At 33.3% G+C, this 25011-nt stretch overlaps 1 protein-coding gene across 1 annotated transcript in view; it reads left to right on the plus strand.

The window, feature by feature from the left end:
• LOC111047771 (pantothenate kinase 3) overlaps positions 1–24662 on the plus strand; it is a 69695-nt gene extending 45033 nt beyond the window's left edge. Inside the window, exons 4-10 of the mRNA XM_039427114.1 lie at positions 1235–1419; positions 6023–6196; positions 9435–9602; positions 15580–15770; positions 20672–20825; positions 22335–22448; positions 24334–24662. Coding sequence (XP_039283048.1) covers positions 1235–1419; positions 6023–6196; positions 9435–9602; positions 15580–15770; positions 20672–20825; positions 22335–22448; positions 24334–24387 — 1040 coding nt within the window. The 3' untranslated portion in view covers positions 24388–24662. The remainder of the gene's footprint in view (positions 1–1234; positions 1420–6022; positions 6197–9434; positions 9603–15579; positions 15771–20671; positions 20826–22334; positions 22449–24333) is intronic.
• Positions 24663–25011: the final 349 nt, after the last annotated feature.

Consider the following 25011-nt stretch of genomic DNA (forward strand, 5'->3'; position numbering starts at 1 on the left):
GATTGTTTTTATGTGATAAATTACAATTTGAAGCAATTTTGGATATTTGTAATGATGAAGATAATTTTGAAATTGTTTTTTTTCTGTGAAAATTGAAAATTGAGTTTCAACTTTCTCAAAATTGTTCCAGTAATCAGTTTTTTACTTAACCCTAAAGAGACACACTGGGCTGTTTCACACCCAAGGGATTTTTTTTCAGTTGACAATATCAAACAGATGGGAATTTATGCCCAGTCTAAATTAGGTTTTTAGTATTGTCAACTACTCTCCACCACTTCCAGTCAGTAATAGCATTCTACAAAATCACCAGCTCATCTTGTTCTTCGTTTGGGGTGTCTAACACCCCAGAGTGTCTTTTACGTAGGACTTTCATCAAACACTTTTATTATAAAGATTTACTTGTGTTGTTACTACGAATGTAGTATGGGATGATGGATCAGATTGGAATGAATGCTATGATTCTCTACAACTTGAGATTCAAAACAATAAAATGAAGAGACGTGAGTTTTTGATGAAGTTGTCATTGGCAATGATCAAGCCATTCGTTCAAACCGGATTAGGAGCTCCAACACTTAGGTGGAACATACGTACTTCTAAAATTAGTATAAATATTGATAAGCAGTGCTTTACTTTTGATTTCTGTATGCACTTGGAACAAAAATGATTAAGAAATGATGAAGTATGGTCTAAGTACTTGTTTTTTCCATATTTTTCAAAGAAAAATGTAAAATTGAATTGGGGTGTTGAACACCCCAGTGTGTCTACTGTGTTAGCATAAAGTAAGTTTGTCTCTGTAGGGTTAAATATATGTAACGCTAGTTCGCCTCCATGGTGCACATTGGGTAACGCTAAATGGACTAGCAAATAATGGCGGTCAGACAAACTTTTGTTCTCCTGACCAAAAAATACACAACATCTTGAAGAAATTGAATAAAATATAGTGTATATGTAGGCATTTGAGACTCATGAAAGCTTTATATGTGTTGTGTATCTACCAAACGCTAATTAATAATAATTAATAACTTTATTGACTTAGAAAAAGACTTATGATCTATGTAATGACAAATCTATTTCTAATGTTCTGCAGTTTAATGATAATTTTTTATATATAGCTAGTCTTCAATTAGATTCCTTCAAACTTGATATATTTGACGTTTCCTATTCTATATTATGTATACTTGAAGGAATAAAAAACTCTATTCTATTCTAATTATTTGTTGTATTTCTTTTGCAGCGATGCCCATGCCATGGTTCGGAATGGATATTGGAGGCACCCTCTCCAAGCTTGTGTATTTCGAGCCCAAAGATATGACTGATGACGAATCTGATTCAGAAATAGAAACACTGAAAAATATCAGGAGATATTTAACGAAAAACTCAGCCTACGGCTCAACAGGTCACCGGGATATCCACCTTCAGGTTAGGCTTACAACTAACTAAACTTAAAACTAATATGCCTCATTATAAATCAATAAATGAATCGGCCGAGGAGAAAGGGAACATGTCAAAATTTTTCATGTTTTATGGTTGAAATGAGTTGTTTACTGTGGGATACATCGATTGGGGTTGAAAGGGTACATGTCAGCATTCTCTTCATACGAGAAACAGATATCGTATTTTTGCTGTACTGGAGTGAAAGGGAACTAGTCATGACACACATGTTCCCTTTTAACGCCGAACATTCGAAAATTAGCTGTTTGTCAGTTGTGATTTTAATGTTATTGTTAGGTTACCTTTGATTCACGCGTTGCTTTGAGGTTAGATTGGTTTCGGTTGAGGTGTTTATTGTAAAAGTTTAAGGGCCGGTTTCCGAGCTCGGGATTTAGCTAAGTTCTAGACTTTAAACAGCTGGAGTCAGAAAATTTGCTTTCCAAAACGAGGCGTAGTCGCAGTTTTTATAACAGTAGTCGCAGTTTTTATTTTCTCATTTCTATAATTGGAATAGTTTTTTCCTTGACGAAATTAAACATTTATAAATAATTCAAAATAGCTGAAACTTTACCCTATTTTCTCTTTATTTTTTTTGTGTTTAATTTTCTAGTTTTTTGAGAATTTAATTCAAACGTGACTTTGACAATGACTACGACTACGCCCCGTTTCGGAAAGCCAATTTTCTTACTCCAGCTGTTTAGTCTAGGATTTAGCCAAATCCCGAGCTCGGAAACCGGCCCTTAGAGTGATAATTTATAATATCATCATGAGTAATAGGAAGTTGACAAATAACTCAATTTTAGGGGGTGAATCTTATATAAGTGCTTATACTGGATTAAAATTGTTGTCTTAAAAGAGTTTGCACCCTAATGACAAAAACAATCTTGAAATTATCAATCTGTATTCAGTTTTTTTCTCCCCTGAAAAATTCTGACATGTTCCCTTTCTCCTCAGGCCGATTCAATTAATATATTTTATAAGGGATTAATTCGGAAAGAAAGAGAATAAATCTCATGACCGTAGCGGTGATAGATAATCAATGTAAATAATGAATATAACATATTCCTAGTTTATAAATATTTTGGACTCAAAATTTGTCTAAAATCATAAAGTGTTGTAAACATAATCTATTTTTGGACAGTTTCTATGTAAATTTGGGGAAGGATTAGTTTTGGGCTTTAAGCCTATTGTTCCCTTCCCAATCATTCATAGTTGAGAATGATATTGTCTAAATATCAATATATATTCTAAATATATCAAAATATCATTATATGTGTATCAATGTATAAATAAATAAATTACCTTGGACGAAGGCTTTCTTTACCACAGATGAATAATGAAAGTTCCATATCTTCTTAGAATAGAATAGAATATAAATGAACTTTATTCAACAAAACGATTCAAACAGTTCTCAATGTAGAAAACAAAGAATTTTCTATTTATTCTATTTTTTCTATTCTATTCTATTCCATATCTTCTTGAAACGTATGTATTCAGGGATAGTTTCTTTTATTTATAAAATAGAGTTATAGTACCCTTTGATATTAATAAAGTAATAATCTTTGATATTAATTAATAACTTAATCTATTCCAACTGGAGAGACCATTAATATTCTGAAACAAAATTTAGAAAATGCCAATGAAATAGATGAAAATAAAACAAATGATCGTTTGATGCTGACAAAAGCGTGCATAGATCAAAAATACTTCGAATATAACAAAAAGATTTTTAAACAATAAGGTTTGGAGCTATAATTTTTATTCTTAATCTATTATTTTTCAATATCAAAGGGTACTATACTGACAAAAACTTGCGTGGATCAAAACTACTTTGAATATAGCAAAACTATTTTAAAAAAACTAGGTTTGGAGTTAATTTGTATTCTTAGTGCCATTTGCACAGTTCCAGTTTAAACCAAATTTAATCTTAAACTGGATTAAATCTATATCAAGTATCATTTGCTATAATGTGATTCATTTTGAGTTTAAGCCAACAGCTGATTGAATTCAGTTTAAACTTTCACTGTGCAAACGGCCCTTAATATATTATTCTATTAATATCATAGGGTACTATAATTTTATTTTATGAATAATGAAAGATTCGGTGTTAATATTTTCTCTATGATATTACTCGAAAATATAATCTTGTTGGTATAGGATCGTTATCAAAATTGATTCAGGATCAAACGTTTCCTCAAAGTATTCATTTATTCATAATTTATAAACTTTCTTGGAGGATGTATCTTCAATAAAAAAGAGATGTCTATACATAATTATTAACGTATTTTTGAAGCTCGTCTCCATTTCTTCTCAGGTTCTATTATGATTTCAAAAATCAACTCAGCGATTTAACTCTACGTCAAAAGATTATTAAAAAATTCGATTTAACTCTACGTCAAAAGATTATTTAAAAATACATATTTTTTATGTCTTTACATGAATATCGACGTATTTTTTAAAATCTCATCTTCATTTCTTCTCAGGTTTTATTATGATTTCAAAAATCAACTCAGCGATTCAACTCTACGTCAAAAGATTATTCCTATTATCTTCTACTCTATTCATGGATACTTTCCAATTCTAACAAAAACTTTCTGAAGTATCAGCTTTAGGAAAACGTGATCCATATCAATTTCAGTCATGAAAAATTACTCTTCAGATAATAGTATCATGTGTATTTTGGATGTTGGCCAATACTTTCATTATACGCCGAAATTTTAATCTCAATTAAATTCAGATTACAATTTTTAGCACGAATGAGATGTGAATGGCTTGTTGATGATCTGAATGTGAGCTTACAGTTTTTTAAGATTGTGTTCTCAAATTAAGTAGACTGATAACCTTTCAATTGATCATTTTATTTTGCAAGACCGCTTGATGTGTTAGTATATTTTTAGCTACAGTTTTAAATAGGAAGCTTTCCAATGGGTTATCCTCTTTATCTCCCGATAAATTTTGCAATTATCGAAAATTTCAAACTACAAAAGATAACTAGTTGCCAGTTTTCGGAAAATAATAAATTATAACTCCACTTAATATACGTAATTATTTGACCTTCATGCAGTTTTTTATTGATACTCATTACTCTCCTATTCAAGTTTATCAACCGTCATACAATAAAAAATCAATTTTATTACGCTCTTTTCATTTATTGATAATAATTGATGAGTTTTCTTCTTTGGTATGATTAATTTATTTACGAGATTTCCAGTTGGAGGAATATCAATAATAATGAATGACAAAAAATTAAACGTGATTATAGAGTGATATGCATGAAAATTTTCACAATGGAATATTATTTTATATACGTAGAAATCTATCTGTTTTAGATTTCCGAGTTAAATTTTGATAACGTTCACAGTTTTTTATGTGTTTTTTTTTATTTATTACAATAAGTAACATCACTCATATGCAATTCCGCTCTATTTTTATCCTTTATTTGAGTAGAGTATTTCGATTGAGGCTCAACGTACTCATAAAAATACTGACTTATCACCAGTTATATGAATGAAACTCAAAAACTTGATGTAATGTGACAATGAATGAATAGATAAATGAATAGGTTCTACTTTTCATCACCTTACATCCAACTCACCTCCTACTTATTGTAATAAATAAATAAACTTCTCGCGCAATAACTACGAAAAATAAACCAGTTTCTAATGGATACATTGTGAAATGTGTCAGCAATACTTTAATATAATATATCGAAAATTCTAGTACAAAATGAATACTATACCACGTTATAATAACAGTGGAGAAAGATAGGAGAACAGCATTTCTGATTCTCTGCCTTGTAACTGCTTTCTAGGTTATAGAGGATAGTTGATTCCGGTATATCTGGTGTAATACTTACTGTTCATACTGAAATAATGAATTATCATTTATATTCGCCAAGAAAATATTTTATTTTATTATTTTATTTTCACAAGAAAGTACTGAATGAGAGAGAAGAACCAAGGATACTCCTTGTACTATTTCTCTCCCAAATTTAAATAATATTTTAAAAGTCCGAAATGAGGTTATGATTCCACTTTTCTGAAATTTTGTCCTTATTCACTAACAGGAATATTTTCTCCCATTAACAACAGGAGCTAAGAATTTTGACGATTTGATTAAATATTTTTTTAATTATATTTCTACATTATTGAAATACGACCGCCTACGTTGCGGAGATGGAAAAGGATAGCGCTCTCTGCTTTGTCGAATGGTAGACAAGGATAGCAATACCATTGTTAATCAAATACTTTCATGATGAGGTGAAACAGTGATTACACAAATATTGTCAAATCCACAAAAATAAGTTCATTTAAAACTTATGGAGACGTTCCACAACATTTCTGAAGACAGTGTAAATTTTAAATACCCCATTATAACATGGACATCACTTTAGTGCACAAGGAATAGAATACCATACCATTTCAAGTTTTCATAACTTTGTTATCTCATGTAATAATTATAATGTTGAACTGATTATGTTTCAGATGGATAACGCCTACACAATGAATAGAATACCATTCAATTTCAAGTTTTCAAAACTTTGTTATCACATTTATGTAATAATTATAATGTTGAACTGATTTAATTTCAGATGGATAACGTGCAAGTTGGTGGAAGAACAGGAACCCTCCATTTTATCCGTTTTCCAACATCAGAAATGGGAAATTTCCTGGAGCTTGCCAAGAGCAAAGGCATGGCAACTCTAATAACCACCGTCTGTGCTACGGGAGGTGGAGCCTATAAGTTTGAAGATAGCTTTAGAAGGGTCAGTTCAACTTTGGAATCAGAATTATCTCAAAAAATGTATAAACAATTACAATTTGAACATACATTATTGTTAAATAACACATTCTCTCATGGGTATAATCATAGAGAAACAATAGCGTAAGTAGATATCCCATGGTATAGGGCGTTTATGTCGCAACTTTTACTGTTATCTCAAGCCGATATTCCACTTAGCTCTTTCCGGTGAAGATGTTTGACGCTGGTAGTCTCTCATATTGGTAGAGAGTTAGTGGGAAGGATACTTCGAATATTCTTTTCGAAGAATGGACATTGATATGTCCAAAGCTCCGCCAATTTATGTAGATGCATAATAATATTATCTATAGTTATTACAAATCGCTTTTTTTCATATCATATACAGCTCAATAATTATTTTCTTAATTTATATTTTGTGAATTCATCTATAATTTTGCTGTATTGTAAGCTATTGTATATAAGTGTATAAGCCAGTATATATTGTAATCTACATAAATAAAGTACTCAATCAATCAATCAAGCAATATTTTGCCGTTCATACACTCTCACCCCAACAAAACAGTAGAAAATGACAATAATCAACAGTAATTAGCTTGAGATAACAGTAAAAGTTGCGACATGAACACCCTATACTATGGGATATCTACTTACGCTATTGTTTCTCTATAGTATAATACAGAGTGACACAGAATAACGGGAACTTTTAAAAACGCCATAAAACATTAGTGAGAAGGGCAAAAATGGATTTCTTCAAACTAATGTAAAGTTCAAGACTTGCCATTTGAGAATTATTAACAACATCTATCACTTTTTGACAATTACTTCTTCAAGATGGCTTCCTCCTGCACAAATACACTCTTGAAATCTGTGTTGAGATTCCTGAACAATTGCTACAACATTTCAGCTAGGACATTGTTAATTTCATTTTGAATTGTCTGTTATGATTCAACCACAGTTATTGCTGTTGGTCAAGTTATGAAAACGTTTGATTTGAGATAGCTCCACAAACAGAAAATCGCAGGTGGACAGATCATGGGACCAGGAAACGCAGATGTTGCAGCGATCAATGAGGAATCGTCAACACAGATTTCAAGAGTGTATTCGTTCAGGAGGAAGTCATCTTAAAGAAGTAATAGATGTTCTTAATAATTCTCAAATGGCAAGTCTTGAACTTAACATTAGTTTGAATAAAATCATTTTTGCCCTTCCCACTAATTTTTTATGGAGTTTTTAAAAGTTCCCGTTATTCGGTGTCACTGTATATTAAAGCTGCGTTTACACCAAAGTTATCAACAAAATGTTTATTTTTCCGTCCTCATAGATTCTATTAGATTGAACGGAACTTGACAAACACATATGCACATCATGTATATGCTAAGTTATGTTCTAATATAATCTATAAGGATGGAAAAATAAACATTTTGCTGATAACTTTGGTGTAAACGCAGCTTAAGAGAATCCATGGATTCCTCGTTGTTTGACATGGATTTTTCCATTTCCTTGTGATTCCTTCCCTACAACAATTTATCCATTGAACACACAACTTTTAGGCTAAGAATGACTTAATTAACTTGTAGCCAACTTTATTAAGAGATCCAGGAAATAACCTTTCAGCATTAATTGTGGGAACAAGCTCATATTGTTTGTTTGCGAATAAATTAGATTCTATCGTAGTCGACACACATAATTGTGAATTGATTAAAGAATACTTTGTTGTATTATAGTTGATGACTTACAAATGAGTTCTCACTGTATTTTATAGGAATAATTTACAGTAACTCTCAATTCTGAAATAATGATTATTAGAAACTCATATTCTTTAATGAGATTGTTCCTCCAGTAATAATTACTGTATATATTTTCCATGCTCCGGAACACTTGTCTGCTTATTGAATCTTTAATATTTTATAAATCATTAATTTTCATTTTTTATTTTTCATTTTTCATCCCACTGACCACCTATGAAAGGGGTATACGGATTCGTCAATTATATTCAAAGTCAACAATCTTCAAGCCAATCTTTGCATTTCATAATGCAAAAAGAATTCTTTACTGGGATTAGGACAAACCTGCAACAACTCCTCCCTCACCTTAATTCTGAATTTCTCACCCGTGAGAGCCTTAATATGTGTTGGCAATGAATTATAAAGCCGAATTCTTGCGCTCTTAATAATATTATATAATTAATATCTTATTTATTGGATCCTTATATTTTATGATATAGTATTGCTCATTTATTCTATAAGTAATATGTATGATATTTATTATATATGGTGACGAAGGCAATGCTTCTGAAGATCTCAGAAGCGGTTACAAAAAACTTATTCTTTTCTATTCAAATGAAAACATTTCGCCCCTTGGAGGAAAACTGTTACAACTCGAAAATTGTCAATTTTGAGCTAATGGTGTATTTTAATTGGTTTCTATGCACTTTATTCGGTGGAAGACTGTTCCTAGTCAAAACTCGTTCCAATTATTCTATATATCACGGAATGTTCAGTATTCCTATTTTGAAAATCGATGCAATCATTTACAGGTAGACTGTGTCATTTCGATTAGAATAGTCTTCCATTCCAATTCAGTCATAAGAATAAGAATGTTTATTTCGCCAAAATTACATAGTTACAAAACATGAATTATACATACAAAATGCATAATAAAAATGTAAATTATAATAGATATTATGAATAAAAACATAGATACAGGCCACTTTTAAGAAGTAATAAGTAAACTAAAACTGTTGGAATCAGAGAAATTGAGTGATTCTTGAGCTGCGTAGTGCGTACACATATTCGCGCTTCCAACCAGCACCGAGCACGCTCCTCCCTCGTACCGCCCTCGTACTGCCCTCGTACCACCATCGAACCACAGTCGCACCGCCCACGCACCCATCATGAACGTTATGGAAGATGTTAGATCTTCTCGCGTTCTCCGGTCGAACCACTGTTGCTCCCCGGTCGATCATCAATCGCTCTGCTGGAGTGACGTTCGGTTGCGGAGCAGAGCGAAAGTCTGTACGCACCTTAAGAGTAGAAAATTAAGTTTGAATACCTACGTAAACTTTAAAACTGTTCTCCTGAATAAACGATTTTTTTTAGTTTGAACAGTCTTCCTCCCGAGGTGCGATTTGGAATTCACTGTCCTATATATTATTTGTTTTAAATCCTCATTAAGTGTTTATCAATATTTAAATTAATTAGTTTAAAGTTAATTAATCAACGTTTATTAATTTTTTTGAGCAGGAAGTAAACATGAAGCTGGCAAAGTTCGATGAGTTGGACTCTCTAATCAGAGGAATGCTCTACGTTGAAACCAACAATCCTCGCGAATGCTATTACTGGGCGAATCCCACTGATTCCGACCGATGTCATAAGGTCGCTTATGACTTCTCCAAACCATATCCGTTCCTAGTGAGTATCATCATAGACAAAAGATAGCATAAGAAGATCAAAGTTAGTAGACAGAAGGTTGGTCACTCATCTATAGTATTTTAGTTGAAATGCGATTGGAGTGGGGGAACTGCAGCCGTGACGTAGGCTGTAGTACAGAGTAGGCAAAATATCGCATTCTTGAAAATCATACGGTGACGTATAGTCAAATTATATAACACAAACATTTTCTGACATGCAAGCTTTCTGTTTCAGCCTTACAATAATTATCAAAACATTTAAATAATACAAGCATTTTACCATATAAAAGCAAAAATCCCACCTCCTAACTTTCCTTTTCAAACCCTTAAGGTTTCTTCATCTTCTAGCTCGTGTTTATATTTTGTAGTTTGGCTACACATCAGCTTGTGAATTTCGGGGATGAGATATTTTGATTCTCGTAGAACATGTGCTCGATACCAGCATGTGTTCAGGGCAATTATATGAACGAAATTTATCGGGATCGGTTTATCGGTTTATTGCAATGCATTAATTTTTCAATATTTTTCATGCGTTAATCTGAAATTATAATAGTATAACGTTGTCTAATAACGCTTTTCCAGCTTATTAACTTTCTCGTGTCACGTTTTTAGATTCTTGGAAAACTTTCAACTTCATTTTATTCATACAAGTGAATGAACTTGGAATATTTAACAACATCATTAGAATCGGTGATTCATTCGCTATAAAGTATGGAGAATTTCCAAGTTCTAGGTCAATCTTGAGGGCAATAAACGACGATTTATTTGAAGATACAGTGAATAAACTGTATGCTCAGTGTGGTTACTCCATCACATTTTTACTACACGTGACGTCACGCTGGCGTTCCCCCCTCCACTTCGAATCTTACACCTGTGAGTGATCAACCTTCTGTCTACTAACGTTGTAAGAAGATATCCTATATATTCTATGGTGTAGGGTGTTTATGTTCCAAATTTCACTGTTAACTCAATCCAATAGTTCTATACTGAGGTCCAAGTTTTAATGGCAGTGTTTGATTAGCAATGGTTTCGCTATCCTTGTCTATCATTCAACAAATCAGATAGCGCTATCTCTTTCTAGCTTTGCTCTATTGCCACATCGTCTTTTAGCAAAGTAGAATTAATAATTGATTAACAAAATATTTCATCCTTATTAAAATTGATTATGAAATTATTGAAAAATATAATTTCTTGCTTAATAAAATATAAATTGATTATTTTAAACGAGAATGAACAGTTCATATTTCATTATTAACCCTGTATCCGCTATCGTCTATTGAAGGCATTGACAAGACGGAGGATCGGCAAAGTTTTTCTCCTATCTTTCTCCAATGCCATTATAACGTGGACCTCACTATAGTAGTTAATTTTTTGTTAAGCTATGTGACGCTGGCCACTACCTCTGTAAACAAAGCCGATCTATATCAGCTAGTGTTTTTATTGGTGTAGGAGCCCTACCTGTGCTGACGTCACACGAATGCACTACGGCTTTGTTTACGGAGGTAGTGCGCTGGCTCATACGATTATGAATATTACGCTGGACTATGTGATGGTCTTATACGTTTCATACGGTTTACGTTCCAAATTTCACTGTCAACTCAATCCGATAGTCCTAGTAGTTATTTTTCGTGAAGCTATGAGACGCTGGTAGTCTCTCGTATTGTGCCGTTCTTACACTCTCACCCGGCCAAAACAGTGATAATAGACAGTAGTCGACAGTAATCGGCTTGAGTTGACATAAATCGGCTTGAAATTTGGAACATGAACGATTTATACCATGGGATATATTCTTATGCTATCTTTTCTCTTAAGTAGAACTAAGCTGAAAAGATGAAATATTTCAATAAACTTAAAAATATTATATTTAAGTTTTAAGTTTTGTATTGTTTTTTATTATTAGATATGTTTTATTTCTGATCTCCCTTTGTGATCGATTTGAAATCTAGGTTATATGCTTCTCTTATTATCTTATCTAAGTTTTCATTCACTCCAGAAACGTGTTATGTAACATTAATGCACAGTTTCACCAAGTAATGGAGACATTTTCTCATGGACAAATCGCCTACGATTTACAACGAGTGCACTAGAACATATAATTTCTATCCTTCAGCTCAAAGGATACTTCTAGCTATAACTTCAATCTATAATTCTAGTGCAACCCGGTTTGACCATGTTCAAATATTTTGACCAAGCTTGGTAAAAATGGGCATGAGTCCTAATCGGAAACCTTTAATTAGTAATTATCGATTTTAACACAACTTTTAAATAGAGGAATATTATTTGATAGTAAAGTCAAAAGTGTATTCTAAATCTCTCTACTTGCTAGTTATATTATTATAAATTTACTAGTATAATAAAGAACAGACTCTATAATTATTCGTAATTTATTGTTTACTGAAAATATCACTACTAATCTCAAACAGTATTCTCATGTAATTCTAATTCCACCTTTAGCTAATGAGCTGTAAGCTTTCTATACTGAGGTTCATGTTATAATGACAGTGGATAAAAGATAGAAGTACAGCGTTTCCGATTCTCTGCCTTAATTAATTGTATTTCTACATTGTCAAAAACAGATTTGGCATTGTTGTGGAGCTAGAAAAGGATAGTACTATCTGCATTGTCGAATGATAGACAAGGATAGCAACATCAAGGTCATTATAACGTGGACCTCACTATAGTATTGAACTTGAAAGCATTGTAGCATAGAAATGATAATGAAAAATACCAACCAATGAAATAAATTATTATCATGACATCTCCATTCTTCATATGTGGTCAACTAAAGACACAATAAACCGAAAATCATCCTACGTCAATTATTTATTTGTTCAAGATTGTTCCGTTATTAATTATTTCAAAGATGTTTGGCTTTTTCTCCTGAGCTCTTTGGAACTTCTTCCAAGTTTGGAAGAATTTCTTCATAAGTAGTATTCTTATTCCAAAATGTATTCAGTCATACTCTCCCCTGTATTTTTCCGATGGCCCAGCCACACAGAGAGATTTGCGATCCTATACGTTTGTATATATAAGAAATGTGATTTAACCAGTCATTAACATTTTTTTTTATAAATATTTTTGGATTTACCTTCGGTATTACGTAGATTTTCAGGCAGATTTCTATACAGAGTGTGTGCTATATAATAAGTATTAGTAGTGGAATGAGTTTTGACTAGCCTTGGAACTTGGATTCCTATTGCTTCTGACGAACGAGTTCGATAGCTGTGCTCAATTTTCTTAAACATATCTTTCAATGTTATTACATTAGTGTCATTTGCATTGTAAATAAATAAATATCCATCGAAGCTCCTAAGGGTTCAATTTGGAGCCCAATATAATCGGATTAAGCTCCAAATAGGATTTTGAATAGAATTTGACCATCTTAGAACATATTGGTGTCACCAAAAATAATTTAGCAATTGGTTATTGAGATATTACAATAAATGTCTGGGATATTCCATAAAATATGGTTGATTCTGTACCTACATTTTTGAAATATCTCAATATCCATTGAAGATATGAACTTGAGACCGATTACATTGGACTCTAAATAAAATTTTACAGGGATGTCCCTGTTTATTTTATAGGGATGTTACTGTTTAAGGCTGTGCAAAGGCTAAAAATAAACTTTCTACTCATGATATTTTTCCATTTGTATATCATCACGCTATCAAAATGAAAAAGATTTCTCAGGAAATAGTATATTTCGCATCTAGAGCAGAAAATGAGATTTTTCCGGCTCGAAATCGGTTTTCAAGTCCGAGGCTGAAGGCCGAGGACTAGAAAAGATTGAGAGCCGAAAAAACATCTTTGCCCATGGTGCGAACGATATTTTTTCGCCACACTACAGGTATTGCTGACAAAATAAATAAAGAATACAAAATAAAGAATACTTGTTATCGTACCAATCTCTTGATTTTAGTGGTAGAAGATATGCAGTCAGGATTTCAGATTCTTTTAAAATTTCACTTGGAATATCACGGGCGTCGTAATCTTCAAGCATTTTTGAAAATTTAGAATGCGCTAATCAACAATAAATAATTGAATGAAACTGGTTGCGAAGCGAATGCTCAATTAGTTTGATTTGAAACTCGAACTGAAATCATGGCGACTTCAGCTGATGCAGAAAGTGGACACTCGCCCGATCTAGCGGATGACTTATCAACTACGGACTTCCATGACCGGCTGGAAAGAGACCACTTTCTGGCCTAGACCGGAAAAGAAACCCTTTTCTGACGTCAGACGAGAGTCGTCTGCAAACAAGGTCTTTCAGATCTACGTAGGGACTGGAAAACAGCTGCTTTCTGTGCAGTGTGGCGAAAACATTTTTTCCGATCATTACTTTTTGAGATATGAGCGACTGAAGTTTGAATTTTTGGGACAGAACATTTCAAATTCGGTAAGATACAAATCCTTGAGATTTAGAGGTTGGATTCTTCATGGTATTGTTGATCTAGTAAAACAAAAATTTTCTGAAAATATCAATTTTTGGAAAAGTTATTCAATTTACCAAAAACAACTCAACTACAAGTTATTTTTAGTAAATTGAATAATCATCTTGAAAATTGATATCACAAAATTTTTGTTTTACTAGATCAACAACCACGAAGAATCTATCCTCTAAATCTCATGGATTTTTGTGTTAAGAATTTGAAATGTTCTGTCCCAAAAATTTAAACTTTAGGCGCTCATATCTCAAAAAGTAATGATCAGAAAAAAAATGTTTTCCTGAGAAAACTTTTTCATTTTGATAGCTTGATGTCAAATATTTGATAGCTACAAATCAAAAAACTTTGAAAAATATCACGAGTAAAAAGTTTATTTTTAGCCTTTGCACAGCCTTAAACAATCTAGGCCCTGTCTCATAAAACTAAAGTCACGTAATACAGGAGAATCACCATTCCAATCACATGCTCAATATAGCCGATAAAATCAGCTGTTCCTGTATTACAGGACTTTTAAGTTTTTATGAAACAGGGGCCTGTATCCAATGCAGTACTGTATAAAATATTTATTTAATTGCTCATAGATTAATACACAATACATGCATTATAGTGTCACTGAAATATGAATAGAATCTATCTCACGATTTTTCATTTATTCATTTTATTTGTTTATTATGAATATTGTCTACAACAAAGTAGATGTTGTAAGCACACTATGAAGAAATGCTTCAACATCACTCACAATACAACTCACTATATACTCATTTATTCCACTTTCCATGACAGACTACTTGTTAATCTTCTTCTTTCTCGATCCCCTTCTGCCTGACAGCGTAGGGTGGTTTGAAGATTTCTCGGCCCAGCGTCTCCACTCGCCACGATCCTCAGCCAATCTTTTCATCTGCTGCCAGTTTTTACCCCTAGCAGCCCCCATTCTTTCGACATGGTTTTCAAACGTTATTCTTGGTCGTCCTCTTTGCCTCACTCCAATAGGTTTCATTTCCCATATTTGTTTGGCCTTTCTCTCGTTTGTCATCCTTGTTACATGACCGAACCATTTCAACTGCCTTTCTTGCATTTTGCCAACCAGGGGTTCAATCTCCACTTCCTGCCTTATGACTTCGTTCCTCATCCTGTCTCTTTTTGTTTTTCCCACAATCTTTCTAAGGGATTTCATTTCAGATACTCTGATTTTCTGGGCTTGCCTTTCAACAACTGGCCAGCTTTCTGTGCCATAGAGGATAGTAGGTACATACACTGCTTGGTATATTCTTGGAATATACTTGTTAATAATTAGTTTTAAAACTATTTTGACAACACTACTTACAGACTAATTTTTGAATAATATTTATTAAAACTAGTACTCAAGTGTGGGTCTATTATTGTGTGTCTACACTACAGTCTATTATTTTTAATAGCTATTATTCAATAAATTAGACTGTAATGTCGTCAAGATAGTTCAAGAAAGGACAACTAAAATGTTATCTATTATTGAACGAAAATCCCAATTAAATCCATCTGTATAATGTTATTTGTTTATGTTACAGCTTAGGAGGAGGTACATTCCTGGGATTATGCTGCCTGCTAACAGGTTGCAATTCGTTCGAAGAGGCCATAGAGCTGGCATCTGGAGGTGACAATTCGCATGTCGACAAGTTTGTCAAGGACATCTATGGTGGAGACTACCAGAGGTTCGGTCTACCAGGCGATCTTGTTGCTAGCAGGTAAATATCAGTTCACGCTAACACTCCCATCGCACGAAAATAGTCCAATGGAAATTGGAACAGCTGAGTACCTCCTCACCCCCCCGCACAATTGTACGATCAACTCTTATTTGATAACTTTGCTTAAATCTGTTCCAATTTCCATTGGACTATTTTTGTGCGGTTGAATATAGCTATATTTCGATGGTTAATATCAACGATCAGAGTTCACAGAGCAAAGAAAATTAATTTATTGCTTGTCGAACAAACATCGCAAGCATGGTTTTACTCCTATGAAAATTAATATAGTTTTGAAGTGGAAATTGGACTTTTTGAAGTGAAAGTGAAATCTTAACCTTATTCTTTTTTGAAACTTGTATTTGTAAAAATTTGGGAGAAGACAGTTTTGGGCTATGCCTGTTGTCTTCTCCCAATCATATTATATTTATTATAATTATGATCTGTAATGACAATGGAATAAATGAATAAATAAATAAATGAATAAATATACTCTTGTATGTAGAAACGCCGATTTCAGATCTAAGCCAGCCAGGTCAATCGATATATCTAAAAATCTGTCACTATTGGATAATTATATTTTATACTTCTATAAAAATTGAAAGTAACTGTGTTTCATTTTCATTAAACTTTAATGCATTGATGGATACAAGTTTTTTACTTTCCTTGCCTTATTACCATAGGTAAGGAAAGTATTGCTTTCCGAAAAAAATCAAGGTACCCCAATTTCTAAATTTCTATACTTTTAAAGGTCCCCTGAGTCCGAAATAGTTATTTGTATATCTAGAGTGAAAAGTACGACTTTTTCTCCCTGAGGGAAAAAGTTTGAAGCCCGAGGCGAAGCCGAGGGCAACAATTTTCCAGAGGGAGAAACAGTATTTTTCGTTCGTGATGTACACAACATTTTTCCTCCATCTACATTTTTTTTATAGAAACTGCAAATTAAATCATTCTAATAACTTACGTATTGGTGACAATGTTTCCTAACAACATAACCTAAAAACTAAAACCTAAAAACCGGTCGTCTGATAGGCACTGCTGATTGCGCTATCTATCGGCCAAAGTTGTAACAATCATATCAGCTGAGCTACCAAAAATGGCTGACTCCAGATCACGCGGTTCAGATATGAATTGCAGAATGCAGATCAAAAATATTTGTTGGCTGGTATTTTGAATAGAATAAAATATTTTAAAAATTGTATAAATTTTTATCGTCTACCAATATTAAGAATATAATATCATACAAACATATATTTCATGAGTTGATCAAATTTCTGGTTGTGGTATTGAATTCAGTTGACTCAATGACAGACACCTCTATTACGCTTTCTCATCTGAGCTTAGACCTTCTAACCTATTACCATGTAAGTTTTTAAAATAGAGATGCTTCCCATGTTATTTAAATGGAGTCACTTTTACTCCCTAGGGAGTTTTTCTGTTTTTTACTACCTAGAGCGAAAAAGTGACACTTTAGTATTATGTTTCAGGGAGTAAAGTAAGTACTTTAGACAGTAGGTGGAGGAAAAAGTGGTTTTTGGGTATTGGTCTGTATGTGTATGTGTATGTGTGTGTGTGTGTGTGTGTGTGTGTGTGTGTGTGTGTGTGTGTGTGTGTGTGTGTGTGTGTGTGTTGTGTGTGTGTGTGTGTGTGTGTGTGTGTGTGTGTGTGTGTGTGTGTGTGTGTGTGTGTGTGTGTGTGTGTGTGTGTGTGTGTGTGTGTGTGTGTCTGTGTACACGATATCTCATCTCCCAGAATGACTTGAAATTTGGAACGTATAGTCCTTACACTATAAGGATCCGACACGAACAATTTCGATCAAATGCAATTCAAGATGGCGGCTAAAATGGCAAAAATGATGTCAAAAACATGGTTTTTCGCGATTTTCTCGAAAACGGCTCCAACGATTTCGATTAAATGTATAACTAAAATAGTCATAGATAAGATCTATCAACTGCCACAAGTCCCATATCTGTAAAAATTTCAGTAGCTCCGCCTCATCTATGCAAAGTTTGATTTGAGATTCCCAATTATCAGGTTTCAGATACAATTTAAACAAAACATCTCAAGTGGCAAAGTTTAAGCATGAAAATCTCTACAATTAATGTTCAGTAACATTTTCACCTAAAATTGAAAATAAGCTCGAAATTCGAGAAAATTTGATTATTCAATAGCTAACTGTTTGGCAACTGTTGATTCTATTAAATCATTCACTATGAAGAGATAGCAGACCTCATGTGTCTCCAGCGTTATTGTCCTGTCACCAGCTGCCTCAGATCTTTGAATAGTACACTTGAGATGCGTGTGAACACTAGCGTCAGGAGATCAATTTTCTTCAACGACAAGGAAAGTTGTGTGAGTGCGCCACACCAGATTTTTAGAATTGAACTGTCTAAGATGATAATTGAAAGATTATTTCAATTATTATCTCTGCTTGGGTAATGGAAGATATGATTACGATGACCGAACATCAATTTTTAAACGGTTTCAGTGGTTTTGGTTGTTTCATCACATATTTCACCCATTTTTATTATGATTTTTCAACACTATGTATCAAACTGAAGACATGTCATTCTTTATTCATTTTTACATCATCGCTTCCAATCACGCTTATCGAGTTGTTATTTGCTTATGTTGTTTCATCATAAGGGTGGCCACTAACGATAGGACAAGTCTGTTGAACATGTGTGTAAACACACCTGCTTGTCATACATTTTGTGTCATCAGCGAAAAGCTTAAATCTTATTTTTTGAGGTAAATGTATCTTCAATTTTTTATTTTTTCGCGTTCTGTTTGAGATCAAATTATTTTGTTCCATTATGATTTTTAATTTACCAGTGGTTTATACTAGTAGTCCTGTGAACAGTAGACCTCACGCAGTATTCTCATCCACAATTACCTGATTGAAACTATAGACCTTATGGAAATACAGCAATAGACTGGCTTCTCCACACATCTGTATAATCACTTGTCAGCTGATTTATGATGAATAATAATTCTATAGTCTGATTTTTACTCCAATATTGGCGTATGAAGGAGGGTCCTTTTCCCTTATATATTATCCTTGAAATGCAGAATTTCCAAAAACCTTGTATATAAGTCGACGTAAATGCGCAACATATAAACATATAAACATTCAAACATTTAAACATTTAAACATTAAGAGAAAAGCCAAACCGTCGACTTGAATCTTAGACCTCACTGCGCTCGGTCAATAATGTTATTGGTTGTTTATTTTATGTTTCAAGTCATACAGCTGTCAAACAGCTATTCGAATCCTTCCGCATGAATGTCTTTTTCGTTCTAAGACATGTCCGTTTACACATGCTAGTCATTTGTCTGACTGTTTTGACAGATGATGTTGTGTCATCAGCGAGAGGCTTCCAAAAAAAAACAACTGTTTGACAGCTTCTAACAAGAAAATAAACAGCCAATAACAAAAAATAAACTGCTGGAAAAATCACAAATTACTAGTAGTTCTGTGAACAGTAGACCTCGCGCGCAGTAAGTTACATTGACCTGTTGTTATGTTTTATCAAAAATTAATAAATAATTTATCAATAATTGATAATTAATTAGAATGTCTAGAAAAATCCTAAATAAACATAGAGCTTTCTGTCCTATCGTACCACGTGTCGTCCCGGAATGTGAGTGTGAGCGCTGTTATCAGGTCTGGCTGCAACTGTCTGATGGAAAGATACAATTTTCAAGATGTTCAATGTTTTTGAACGGGTAGTATTATAGTCAACTGTCTACTAACGTTGATGGAGAGATACATTTTCAAGATGTTTGATGTTTTTGAACGGGTTGTATTATAGTCAACTGTCTACTTACGTTGATGGAAAGATATATTTTCAAGATGTTCGATGTTTTTGAACAGGTAGTATTATAGTCCACTACACAGCTGATCTATGATGAATAATTCTATAGTCTGATTTCCAGGGTAATATTGGCGTATGAAGGAGACTCCTTTTTCCTTTTTTAATATCCTTGAATGCAAAATTTCCAAAAACCTTGTATATACGTCGACGCGAAATTTAAAAAGGAACATACCTGTCTAATTTCATTAAAAACTATTACCGCGTTTCGCCGTAAATGCGCAACATATAAACATTTTAACATTAACAGAAATGCCAAACCGCCGACTTGAATCTTAGACCTCACTTAGCTCGGTCAATAATGATACAAAAATAATTCAACTTCAAATAGAGCAGCGAAGAAAAATAAGCAACAAAATAATTGAAGATACGAGAACCTAACCTCAAAAATCTTGTTAGAAACCTTTCGCTGTGAAGCCACAACAAAGTATGACGTCATGTGTGTACACATCCTGTCGTTAGTGGCCATCCTAAGGGCCAGACCACATTGAGCGTTTTTAGGTGTTTTTTCAGGCAACAACCTAATCAACCAATCGGAGAGCTGTTTGCCCTGATGACTCGTCCGCCGCCAGTGCAAAAACGCCTGAAAAACGCTTTATATGGTCTAGCCCTCAGGCATCAAACTGATGACATATCAATCTTTATTCATTCCCACATAATCGCTTCCATTCACGCTTATCGAAATATGATTTGTTCATGATTTTTCAATCATCCATCGCTCATCAATTTATAATTTGTTCATGATTTTTTTACATTAGGCATCAAATTAATGACACATTCTCAATTCATTCTCACACAATCGCTCCCAATCACTCTCATCGAGATATGATTTTTCAACAAACTGATGACATATCACGCTATACATCTGCAAGGTAGAATGTTGAAGAGGACCAGAAAGTCCTAACTCCGCCAAATAAAGGATGTTTCCATCTCATTTCATTCTGCACACATGATCACGCTCACAACATCTCAGCTGCCCGATGATGTGACTTGTAACGTGTGTTGATTTGTCTGTATTTGCATTTGAAGTTTCATGGGTCTGTACAGCTTTGGACAGATGAACTCCAAGGAGAAGCGTGCGTCGGTGTCACGTGAGGACCTCGCCCGCGCCACCCTCGTCACCATCACTAACAACATCGGCTCCCTCGCCAGGATGTGCGCCATCAACGAAAAAGTCAACAGGGTGAGTATTCAGTCACAAAAACTCGATTTAGTTAAAACAAACGTTTAATTCTAATCATAAAGTTATTTGTCTCCCAAAAATGTCAACTGGTATGCATTCATATTGTTATTATGATGTCTTATTGTATGCATTCATTCAAAATTATTGTAGTACATACATTTTTTGGACTCAAAATAGTGTGTGAATTAAGTTATCATTCCCATAACCTCTTGACTGTGTATTCCAAATTAAGATTTAAAGCAGTTTTGGGCGAATGCCTGTTGTTTTCACCTGCATTGTATCTATTGTCTATGAATAATAAATAAATAAATTTGTTAATAAAAATCTACATTAGTTGATAGAAACACCTAGTTTCAAACATGAAATTTCTGTCGAATTGAGTCCATTATTTCTATCCTTATTAAGTCTGCTATCTCTCTCAAAAATGTAACTCTCTTTTTAAATCATCTTATTAAAATATTGTGAAAGGCACTATTGTATCTCGATTATATTATTTATAAAAATTGAAAATAAATATTACTTTATAATAATTATCTCAATTACGCTTCCCAATGAAAGCTTTAAATCTCACATCTTTGAAGAGGAATAGTTATGATTTCAGCCTGCTGTATCTCTTGCAGCCATTCTAATGATATTTAGACTAATGATATCCTAGTCCTAACTCCGCCTAATATTTTTTTTTTTCATTTTCATCCTATTTGCTTTTGTTAAATCAACGTTGAGAAAATATTTAATATATATAGTGAAATCCACTTCATTGGGTATTTTATTTAGAGAACTATGGTTCCATGTTGAATCCAACACATCTTGAATTCTACTATATTCTATAATACTCAGAATTAGTATTATAAATAGTAGAATCATTGATATTTCAATCAATTTTATAAATTATAACTATAATAATAATTCATTTTTGTCAAAGAACAATTACAAAATTACATAAGGCATTTCACTTTATTACGAGTATCACTAGACATATACTTGACATTAAGTCACTAAAGTGGGAGAGAAATTACTTTTAACACGGCTCTTTCTCGAGGACGGAGAGGTCCGATGCTCTATCCTCCACTAATCACTCCCACTACCTAGCAGCATTCTCCTTCTTTTGTGTCTGTGTGAGAGAGCTTTCCAACGCGACGCACCAACACTCCCCTTCCAGCTATTGCTGGCAATGTTCCAAGTCATAATATGTATATGATATAGTATATTATACTGGTCAGCAGGTATAATATTGTTTTCATCACAAGAGCATGAAGCAAAATGACACGGCGCATCCAATTGTGCGCAGGATGTCTGTCTGTGTCTACGCTACAAACTGTGGAGGGAGAAATGAGTTTCTCCTCTTCATGTTAAAAGTAATATATCTCAGACTTTAGACATTTTGCTTCATTATTTACAAGACATTTTTACTTCATTATCAATAGATTCTTGATGGTATTAAGTGCAGGGGATGAGGATGAACATACACATCTTGTGAAAATTTCTAAAAATGTATGTTTGTGTTAACAGGTAGTGTTTGCCGGAAATTTCTTGAGAGTAAATCCAATTTCAATGAAACTGCTCGCTTATGCTATGGATTACTGGTCCAATGGAACGCTTAAGGCCCTCTTTCTTGAACATGAGGTAAGGCAATTCTTATTCATATAAGAATTACAGTATGGAAATTAAATAATTACTCAAGAATCACATAAGAAATACAGAATTTCCAAAAGAATATTATCATCCGAGCATTTTTTGAAAATAGTTTTTCTCAATTTTCAAGTCACTGATGACTATATTTTTTATCATATATTTCTACTTTGCACCTAAAAAGGCTAAAACTAATCAAAATTGTTTGGAATCTTTCCTGTAATTTTCAAATTTTGAAATTAGGTAGCTTAAAGTAGTATAGCTTTTGAAAGTAGGTATCTACTTGTAGATCAGAAATGCATAGGCACGGCACTAGACAGGGTAATATTATTTGAATGTTCCCTATGTAAGATTGAGAAAGTTGCAGTATCAATCTGACGTTCTATCAATAAGAGCTTTCAATAGGTTACCGTTGTGCTCCAGGAATCTGAGTATATCTGTTTTCAAAACAAATGTGAAAAGGATGCTTTTAAAGAACCCACTGTACAGTGTTGGAGAGTTCTTTGATCTCCCATGTGATATTGTAAATAGTTTCTTACAAGCTGACTGATATATCTATATAATTACTAGAATTGTTAGGTTATATTGATTAATGTTTGAAAATGTGTTGTAACCTGTATTCTTTATATTGAGATGTATGTATGTGACATGGTCCACTGTACTATTTTAAGTATTTATCGGCTAATAAATATATTTCTATTTCTATTTATTAAGGCCCAGTTGCACCAAAGCCTGTTGAAGTTGAAAAATGATTGAATGTTACGAGAACCAATCAGAGAAGTTTGTTTTTTAAAGAAGGCTTCTCTGATTGGTTCTCGAATCAAGTCAAATCAAATCATTTTATTGTAGAAGGCTCTTGATATCGTCAAGAGTATGACAACAGTCAAAATTCAACAACATGGCATTTAATCACGATTAAAATTTAACAGACTTCGGTGCAACCGGGCCCATGTTAGCTATAATGCTTCCTGGACTAATCATTGAATATCAGGGCACCGAGCTTCGCTCGTTATTTATTTATTGACTTTTGATAAACCGAACACAATTCTTTAAAATGATTGGGGAAGGACTAACAGGCACAGATCAAAACTGTTTCTTTCCCGAATTTTGATTTATATATTATAAATAGTCCAGAAGGTAGGTTATGTTCCATACGGCTAAAGTGAATACACTTGAATTCAGGCTCAATTTTCAGTCCAAACATTTAAAAACAAAAAAGTTCCAATTTAGATTATTTACAAACCAAATTGAATAACAAAATAACACTCACTAATCACTTGTCAAATAATGATCAACTTTGAAAATTATGATATACTCTAGTTTAGGAGGATTATCATGTCATGTCAACAAATCAGATTATGTTGATCAAGTTGATTAAATTGTCTAGCTAGATAAAATTTCTCGCTGATTGATTACACAGCTGGAAATAGTCTCTCCCACACACGCATCTTCTGTTTCGACAAAATTATCAATAGAAATAAAAATAAAAATTTCAGTACCCTTTTTGAATTATTTAATCAAATAATTTTATTTTATTTAATAATTTTTTTTGTGATTGAATAATTCAAAAAGGGTAATGATATTTTTATTTTTCTTTCTATTTATATTTCAAATAGCCCTATACAGAAAAGAGATAGACGAAATTATCATCTGTTTTTCCAAGGATGAATAATTGTTATCCTTTTCATGTCATTCAGCGAGTTTTCCCAGGGATGAGACCTTGTGCAATCGAATTTTTATATCATAAACCTACTATGTTCCAAATTTCGTGAAAGAGCCGTTTTCGAGATCCGTTGAACATAAATAACCAGATATAAAAATATAAACAGATATACAGAAATTGCTCGCTTAATATAATACGATTTATTGTATTTTTCAGGGCTACTTTGGTGCAGTGGGCTGTTTGCTGGCGTTCAATGAAGAGGTCAGCTGAAAAAACTGTCTCACCTGTCTTTCACCTGCTGCTTTGTGCTTTTTATTTTCGAACTGAGTGAAAATTGAAGCCATCGCAGTAAAACTAAGCCTGTGGGACTCAGCTACAAGTTGATAAAATGTGATATTTTCTCCCAAAAACGCTCCTCCAAACTATATGGTTATATAGTTACTGTACTCCAAACTACATCTCCAAAACGGGGCTTTGTCGAACATTCTCTATAAGTCAAAGATCATCTGTCAAAGATTTTTAATATAAGTCACACATCTAATTTATTCTTTATTTATTTCTTTCTTATAAGTAATTTATATCTAACGCTTTAAATCCATATGAACTTGAAATATTTTCATTTCAAATGTCTCACAAACAAATCTTTGTGGATTATTTTCACAAGGTTTGTAGTTGGTTATAAAGACAATCCCATATTCTATACTAAAATGTTGATATGCCAATTTCGTATACGAGTTGAAACGCCACATCTTCTGCTTCAAACGCACTATTTAACTCCTGTCATTCCTGTTGGAAGTCTTAAACCCGGTTGCACAACAGCCGGTTAAATTTTAACCGTGTTTAATTTCACGAGAACCAATCAGAGAGGGCGTTTTTTAAAAGACGGCTTCTCTG

Source organism: Nilaparvata lugens, chromosome 4 (genome assembly GCF_014356525.2).
Source record: "Nilaparvata lugens isolate BPH chromosome 4, ASM1435652v1, whole genome shotgun sequence".
Lineage (NCBI taxonomy): Eukaryota > Metazoa > Arthropoda > Insecta > Hemiptera > Delphacidae > Nilaparvata > Nilaparvata lugens.